We start from the raw sequence: 9,733 nt of genomic DNA on the forward strand, positions 1-9,733 counted from the left end.
CAGTCCCCGAATTACCCCCCGGCCCCCAACATAGTCCTAAGTTATACATAAGAAAGAGAATACATGATACATTTTTTACATTTGACCTCGACGTGGTCTTCCCGGGTCGACCGGAGTCAGACACCCTCGTGTTCCCGTACAGGTCCGTATTGGCGGGCCGACCGGAGTCCACCGCCCTGGTTGTCGCGTACAAGTCCGTGTTGGCGGGCCGACCGGAGTCCGCCGCCCTTGAGTGGTCGCTCTCCCCTGTTAAGTTGCTGCGATGCTGTGATTGCCCTAACCTAACCTAACCTAACCTCCTTGGTGGACATGATGGATTCGATCATGCTGGTGAGAACGTGACGGGTCGTTTTAGCTTGTTCCATCAGTCTTCCCCTGGCGGCAGAATCGTCGGGCAGGTCAGTCGGAGGGGGACCGCACAGGATGTCTTCCACATCGCCGGCGTTTGGAGGTCTCCTGAGTATTTCAGTTAGTCGAGCTCGGTCGTCCAGCCACCTTGAACAGGCAAACAACGTGTGTTCGGCCGTGTCATCTGGGTCCATGCAATAGCAGCAGTAGCTGTCGTCGGCCCGATTCCTTTTTGCAAGGTAGCTGCGGAAGCAACCATGTCCTGAGATCGCCTGGGTCAAGTGATACGCCATTACCGGCGTGGGCTTTGCCAGCCATCGTGAGAGGTTCGGTATCAATCTGTGGGTCCATTTTCGGCCGACGGCGTCCGGTGTGGTTGCGGTCCGATCCCATCTGGATTGCCATGCACTTATGGAGATTGCCCTCTCTTCTTTTTTAATTACTGCAGTCGGTGTTGGGGGTTCTCCGTCGTCTCTCCGGGATTTCACTCTGGCCCGTTTGTGGGCGAGGAGGTCGGCTGGGATCATTGTAGCGAGTACAGAGGACGCTTCGGCGGATACAGTTCGGTAGGACCTGATGGTCCTAAGGGCCATGGTCCTCTGCGCCCTGGCCATTGCTTGTCGATTTTTTGCGGTCTTCGTGCCTGTCGTAGCCCAGGTCGGGGATGCGTACAGTAACCTAACCTAACCTGTTCGTGACAGTCCCCAGCAGAGCCCGTTTGACCTGAGCAGGGCCACCTACGTTGGGCATCAGACGCCCTATTGCCTTAAACCTACCTAACCTAACCTAACCAAGGATATTCACTTTCTACATCGGAAACCACCCCCAAAGTTTAAAATTGAAGCATTATTTCGACTAGTTATGCTGTACACAGACACACACACAAAAAAAAAAACACACATCATCATTGTATAATCAATACATTCATAACTTCGTTCAGAATCTAAAACTTTTATATATAAACTATTATAATTAAATATTAATCTTAAACAACGTGTTTATAATTTTTAATTCTGTGCATGGCTTGATAGTAGACATATATGTATGAATATGTTATAACTAAGAACTATATTTCAAATTAAGTTAAAATGATTTTTCTACCTAATTATTATGTTTCGAAATTTATATTCTACCGAAGAACTTGAAAATTCGTTGCAAACATTTCAAATAAATCATTTGATTTTTCACTTTAATCGTAACATTTGATGAATATTTTATAGTTAAATAATATATTATACACTTATTAATTATTATTGGGTATTCTCTGTCTATTATAGTATTGGGTAAGTTGATTTAGTCTTATATAATTATTTCATTTACACGATTTATAATTTGCACCTTAAATATGTTTGAATTTTAATATTATGTTTATATAATATTCAACATAATTTTTGATAATAAGTGTGATTTTATTTTTTAATTATTTGCATTCAATTTTCCGAGTTAAAAAAAAAAAAGCGGGTAAGTCGTGGATGTCGCTCTGCTGTACCATATAGGTTAGGTTAGGCAAGTGGGTTACTGTAGTGGATGAATTAAATTTGAATCCAATGATATTATATCATTGTATACCTATGAAAAACGGTTCTGAGTGGAAACGGTTTATCTGTCTAGGATATATTATAGATTATTAAAAATTTTCAAATTTTAGATTTAAAAAGAAAAATATTTATGAATTTTCTAGCCTATAATAATTTGAGAATTTTCGTGATTTTTACTTATGTTGTCAAAATTAAAATTTGCATGCTTGTAAAAAAAAATAGTGACTATAATATATTTCTTTTTAATTTAACCTGTTATAGTAAATATATGTTAGGAGCCTTATCATTTTTAAATCTTATATCTAAGAAGAAAAACTTTTATGAATTTTTATCTATGATAATTAGAACATTACTATCATTTTTCCGTATTTAGTCAAAATTTGAACTTTAAATGCTTATAAAAAAAAATTGTCCCTATGTATTTTTAATATTTTTCAACTGCTGTTGTTACAATGTGTTAGCCTTGTATCAAATTTTCAAGCTTTTCTACCCAACAAATAAATTTTTATCAATATTTATTTAAAAAAAACTAATAATGATCGGAAATTGCAAACACCTTGTTCAACTTATATTGGAAATTGTTGAAAATAGCATGGTGAATAGAATATACCTCTATAAACATTCGTTGAAATAGATTTTGTCGAAAACTGATTGTGCCTAAAATTTCCCGTTTTCCCCTTAATTTTTAGTTAATTTATCCCAAGTATTTAGAAAAATATAGAATTTATTTTTGACCCCCAAAATAACAACTAGATTCACATTCAGCTCAAACGAGTTACTGAGGTCAAAAATCGAAGCACTTTTAACCTGATGACAGACACAAAAAAAAAATAAAAAATAAAAATAAAAACACACATCATAGTAAAATCAATACAACGTATAACTCCTCCTAGAATTTAATAATGTTGGTTATAACCTATTATAATTAAATATTAACCTTAAACTACGTGTTTGTAATGTTTGTAATGCGTGGCCTGATAGTAGACGTATAAGTATGAATATGTTGTAACTAAAATCTCCATTTCAAATAATGTTCAAATGATATTTTTCCCTAATTACTATGTTTAGAAATTTATATTTTACCGAAAAACTTGAAAATTGATTGCAAATATTTCAAATAAATCACTTGATTTTCCACTTTAATCATAACATTTGATGAATATTTTATAATTATAAAATATATTATACACTTATTAATTATTATCGGTTATTCTCTGTCGATTATAGAACAAGGTAAGTTGATTTAATTTTAAATAATTATTTAATTTTACACGATTTATAATATGCATCTTAAATATATTTAAAGTTTAATCTTATGTTTATATTATATCTAACATAATTTAAAAAAGTAGTGTGAATTTATTTTTTAATTATTTGTTTCAATTTTCGGAGTTATTTAGAAAAAAAAACTGTTAATTATAATCTATTATAATTAAATATTAACCTTAAACTACGTGTTTATAATGTTTATTTCTATGCATTGCCTGATAGTTGACATATAAGTATGAATATATGTTATAGCTCATAACTGTATTTCAAATAAAGTTTAAATTATTTTTTTCCCTCATAACTATGTTTTGACATTTATATTCTACCGAAAAACTTGAAAGTCATTGCAAATATTTCAAATAAATCACTTGATTTTCTACATTAATTATAACATTTGATGAATATTTTATAATTATTAAATATATTTTATACTTATTACTTATTATCGGGTATTCTCTGTCTATAATAGAGTATCGTAAGATGATTTAATTTTAAATATTTATAGTTAATTTTACACAATTAATAATATGAATCTTAAATATATTTAAAGTTTAAACTTATATGTTTACAAAATATTCAACATAATTTAGATAATAAGTGTGATTTTATATTATAGTTATCTGCATTCAGCTTTCTTAGTTTTTTTAAAAAAAAGTGGGTATGTGGATGCCGCTCTGCTATACATTAGGGGGTGGGCTGGACTTCTGACTAGGGTAGGTGACTAAATTAAATTGCTTATAGATAACACTAACATAAACATTTGGTGAAAATGTCAAGTATTTACAGTGATTAATTTTTGAATTACCACCATATAAAAAATTTATTTGGTCGAAAACTGGTTTTACGTTAAAATTCCAGTTTTTCTGTCATTTTTTTTTGATATTCTCGATTTTTTTTTAAACTGTTGAAAAATGTTTACTTTCGACCTCTATGATAAAAAAAAAAATCCGCATCATTGTAAAATCAATACATTCATCAATCCGTTCAGAATCTAAAAAATGTTAGTTATAATCTATTATAATTAAATATTAACCTTAAACTACGTATTAATAATGTTTAATTTTATGCATGGCCTAATAGTAGACATATAAGTATGAATATGTTATAACTAAGAACTATATTTTAAATTAAGCTCAAATGATTTTTCTAACATAATGATTATTAAAGCACAAGCCACCCGTTACCTTGGAGTCCACCTCGACAGTAAACTCACTTGGGCAGTTCACATAAACTTTAGGTTAGGTTAGGTTAGTTCACTTTAAACTCCACAAAATGAAACACCTTCTTAAATCAAATTTCCCTCTCAACACAAAACTTCTAATCTATAAACAAATTCTCCGCCCTTCAATGACTTACGGAATACAGCTATGGGGTACCTCCAAAAAATCCAACATTCAAAAATTCCAATCCGTCCAATCAATTTGTCTTCGTCTCCTCACAAACGCACCCTGGTACGTCAGCAACCTTACACTCCACTCTGACCTTAATATCCCATACATAAGCACCCTAGCCTCCCACTACTATAAATTATTTCACAATAACATAGTCAACCACCCTAATCCACTCATTTCCATTCTCTCTTCCGTCACTCTCCCCGATAACCCTCCTCTAACATTAAAAAAAAAAAATAGTAATAAAAAAAAAATATCAACAAAAGTCTAGATTGAAGTAGTGTCGTTTGGATACTCCCTTCCATCAAGCCGTCCAGTTTTGTATATTAATCAACCATATTACTTATTGTATTGTTTATACAGATTGTATAAATATTCTTTTAATAAAAAAAAAAAAAAATTATTATATTTTGAAATTATATATTCTACCGAAAAACTTGAAACTTCATTGCAAACATTTCAAACAAATCAATTGATTTTCCACTTTAATCATAACATTTGATGAATATTATAATTATAAAATAAATTATACACTCATTAATTATTATCGGGTATTCTCTAATTATTATAGTGAATGGTAAGTTGATTTAATTTTATATAATTATTTAATTTTACACAATTTATAATTTGCATATTAAATATGTTTAAAGTATAATATTATGATTATATATAATACCCAAAATGATTTAAATATGTAGTGTGATTTTTTTTTTAAATATCTGCATTCAATTTTCCGAATTTCAAAAAAAAAAAACTGTTGGTTATAATCTAATATAATTAAATATTAACTTTAAAATATGTGTTTATATTGTTTATTCTATGCATGGTCTGATAGTAGACATAAAGTATTAATATTGAATAAATTTATACTCTACAGAAAAACTTGAAAATTAATTGCAAACATTTCAAATAAAACACTTGATTTTCAACTTTGATCATGACATTTGATGCATATTTTATAATTATAAAATATATTATACACTTATTAATCATTATTGGGTATTTTTTGTCTATAATAGAGAAACGTATGTTGATTTAATTTTAAATAATTATTTAATTTTACACGATTTATAATATGAATCTTAGATATATTTAAAGTTTAATCTTTTGTTTACATAATATTTAACATAATTTAGATAAAAAGTGTGATTTTATTTTTGAATTATCTGCATACAATTTTCCGAGGTCTAAAAAAACTGTTAGTTATAATCTATTATAATTAAATATTAACCTTAAACTACGTGTTTATAATGTTTATTTCTATGCATTGCCTGATAGTAGACATATATAAGTATGAATATGTTATAACTAAGAACTATATTTCAAATTAAGTTCAAATGATTTTTCTACTTAATTATTATGTTTCTAAATTTATATTCCATCGAAAAACTTGAAACTTCATTTCAAAAATTTCAAACAAATTACTTGATTTTCCACTTTAATCATAACATTTGATGAATATTTTATAATTATAAAATATATTATACATTTATTAATTATTACCGGGTATTCTCTAATGTTTATAGTAAAAAGTAAGTTGATTTAATTTAATATAATTATTTAATTTTACACAATTATATATAATTTGCATCTTAAATATGTTTAAAGTATAATATTATGTTTATATTATACCCAACATGAGTTAAATATGTAGTGTGATTTTTTTTTAAATATCTGCGTTCAATTTTTCAAATTTCAAAAAAAAAAAACTGTTAGTTATAATCTAATATAATTAAATATTAACTTTAAACTATGTTTTTATATTGTTTATTCTATGCATGGCCTGATAATAGACATATAAGTATGAATGTTGGGTCTAGATGCATAAAATAATATTATGCGCTTCCGGACACCGACTTAAATAATTTAATCGGATTAATATTATGTTTAACATTCGTTGGAAATTGTGCGTGTATATATCACTTACCTGAGTTATTTCTCCACTAACAATGATAACACATATTTTGATTGGATAATAATGTTATGCCTTCTATATTTTACAATAACAATAATAATAGTAATAAATAATATAAAGAATAATTACGAAAATTAATATGATATAATATATAACAATATGTGTTTCTTTAGCCCGTTCGGCTTAAAAATGTACAACAGTATAAAAATAGTAAATAATTAATAATTATATATTATAATATATAATATGTACAATATTGCGTACCGTATTTGTGACTATTTGAGTCTAGTACAATATAATAACTAAGTGCGTGTAGCCCATACGACTAACTACGCCTACGATATTAAAATTTTGGCTATTTGAGCCGTGTACATAGTTTAAATATAATTTATATATAATATATATAATTTAAATACATAGCTTAAACCCTTACGGCCACTCCGTATACAATAATAAAAAATAAACAATAAATAGTTTGATTTACTGTTAGCCCTTCCGACTAACAAATATGTAATAATTAATAATTGCTGACTAGCATGCGTTAATATTTAACATAATAATAATTATCAGGTACTTACAAATTGATGGTGCGTAAAACTGGCCAGCCGCTACCTGTACCTGTATAATTCACTAACACACAAATATAATAATAATAATAATACAAAAAGGAATACGCTAATATCGACAGTATATTATATTTTCGTGAATGACTAAATGAGTATCTTGAGTAGGTATTTGGATGACACCGTCTATTTGAGCCTGTTCATCATGTTATGTTGAATGTTATGTTTAACGTTGGCAATGGTGCATAACTATACTTTTGAGTCGACAACTGTTCGCGTAAGACTATAGCGACGGACTAACTCTTGGGCGGCTATACCATTTAGTATCGCGATTTGCGGCATCCGTGATGTCGCGTTCATCTTATGTTATATAATAATTAACATACAATTAAACCAATAATAAAATAATAATAATAATAAAATAATGATAATAATACTGTTTATAAATTATAATGTACAATATGCATGTGATTGTGTGATCATTGCCCGCGAACTCATATCACACACATATATATACCTATTTATGTTTATGCGTTGGCGTGAACAATGAACTCTATTTCAAATAAAGTTTAAATGATTTTTCTATGTTTTGAAATTTATACTATACTGAAAAACATTAAAATTAATTGCAAACATTTCAAATAAATCACTTGATTATCCACTTTAATCGTAACATTTGATAAATATTAAAAAAATTATACACTTATTTTAATTATTATCGGGTATTCTCTGTCTATAATAGTGAATCGTAAGTTGATTACATTTTATAATTATTAAATTTTACACGATTTATAATATACATCTGAAATACAAGGTGTTTTATTTCACCAGTTCATATCTTGGGAAGTATAAGGAATTTTAAAATAATTTTTATTATAACTTTCTAGGTTTACTATTTTAGAGTGTGTTACAATGTTGATAATTTTAACGTCCTCCCTTATTTTATAAAACACTATCAACAGTATCAACTTCCGATTTTAAATGGCAATACTTTTTTTCGATAACGAAAATCTATAAGCATACTGAACAAAATAATTTTAACGTTTACAGAATTTAATTTGTGTATTTGTATACCCATATTGTTAAATTGAGATAAAATTTCGTTTTGACTTCTGGTTTTTACTGTTGGGTTTGTAAAATTGCCCAGTAGCAGTAAATTGAACGAATATTTTAGCATTAATAAGTCGCAAACGGATTACACAAATTAAATTCTGTAAACAGTCATAATCGATAATAATAAGATAGATAAACAATACTATTAGAAAAAAAAGTGTCCTATCACCACTCCCACCGGAACACCGAGTGTCAGTGAACGACTAGTCAGCTGCAGCAGCGTGACTGTATCAGCCATTAAAAAATATAAAAAATAACATTTTACAATTTACCATTGTGGTTACAAAATATAGTACCTACTGGTTACTAATTCCTAGTATACGGTCTTATCACGTATTAGAAGATAAACTTGTGGGGAATTCGTTTTTGCCAAAATAAAAGTCTTCCTCCAACACCCTTTATCTGACTGATGTACATAAGCTAAAAAAGCGGGTAAGTTGTGGATGTCGCTCTGCTGTACAGTAGGTTACTGTAATGGATGGGATTAAATTTGAATGCAATGATAGGTATCATTGTATACGAAAAACGATTCTGAATGGAGATGATTTGTCAGTCTAGGATATATCATATTTAAATATTGTCATATATTTTATTTTGAAACAAATATTTTATTTTCAATTAAGACGCATTTTGCATAAGGCATGGTTAATCAATTAGTGTAGTTATCATGTAGTTATCAAAATTCGTAATACCTTATATTATCATAGATATACGAATACCTGGTTTGAGGATAAATCGTTACCTATCATTACGCGATTTCATAAAAATTTAAAACTCAAACGCTCAAACATTTTTCCTATAATGACGCTTCAAATTTTCTCTATAGCTATTTGAAGCAAAACTTATGGAAAACTTGGTGTTAAATTTTATAACCTTAGATAAAAATACAAAAAATATTATGAATTTTGAACTACAAAATAATTTACAAATATTCATGGTTTTGACGAATTTTTGTCAATATTTGAAATTCAAATGCTATTAAAAATTTAATTTGAATTTCCGGTGTACATTTTTTTTGTGATAAAGATTGAAAAATTTGTAAGGAATCTTGTATTAAATTTTCAAATCTTAGGTATAAAAGGAAAATTTTTTATGAATATCTTGAATAAAATAATTTACGAATTTTCGTGATTTTTACGTATGTTGTCAAAATTAAAATTTGAATGCATGTAAAAAAAAATGTGGCTATATATTTATTTTATTTTTCAACTGCTATTGCAAAACTATATTATGAGTCTTGTATTAAATTCTCAAATCTTAGGTATAAAAAGAAAAACTTTTATGAATTTCGATCTAAGATAATTTGAACATTGCCGTAATTTTTATGTATTTAGTCAAAATTTGAACTTCAAATGCTAATAAAAAAAAATCGTGCCTATGTATATTTGTAATTTTTTAATCACTATATGAATAACTTATGAGGAACTTTGTTTTAAATTTTCAAGTATTTTGATACAGCCATAAAAATTTTATCGACACTTCAAAAAAAAATTTTCAGAAAAATTGAAAATTTCAGTTGTCTATAAATATCTCAAAAAAAATCAAAATATTTTGAAAAATAAATCATGTAAAGAAAATGCCAATCATAATAACTTG

The 9,733-nt window shown here is 28.4% G+C and overlaps 1 protein-coding gene across 1 annotated transcript; it reads right to left on the bottom strand.

Annotated features, from left to right (window-relative positions):
* Nucleotides 1-281: 281 nt before the first annotated feature.
* On the bottom strand, nucleotides 282-962 carry LOC149055477 (uncharacterized). The gene has a single exon (XM_089229572.1). The coding sequence runs from the start codon at nucleotides 960-962 to the stop codon at nucleotides 282-284; it is 681 nt and encodes a 226-aa protein (XP_089085698.1).
* Between the last annotated feature and the right edge of the window lie 8,771 nt (nucleotides 963-9,733).

Source organism: Diuraphis noxia, unplaced genomic scaffold (assembly GCF_037042655.1).
Source record: "Diuraphis noxia isolate RWA-SAM2 unplaced genomic scaffold, SU_Dnox_SAM2 contig0005, whole genome shotgun sequence".
Classification (NCBI taxonomy): Eukaryota; Metazoa; Arthropoda; class Insecta; order Hemiptera; family Aphididae; genus Diuraphis; species Diuraphis noxia.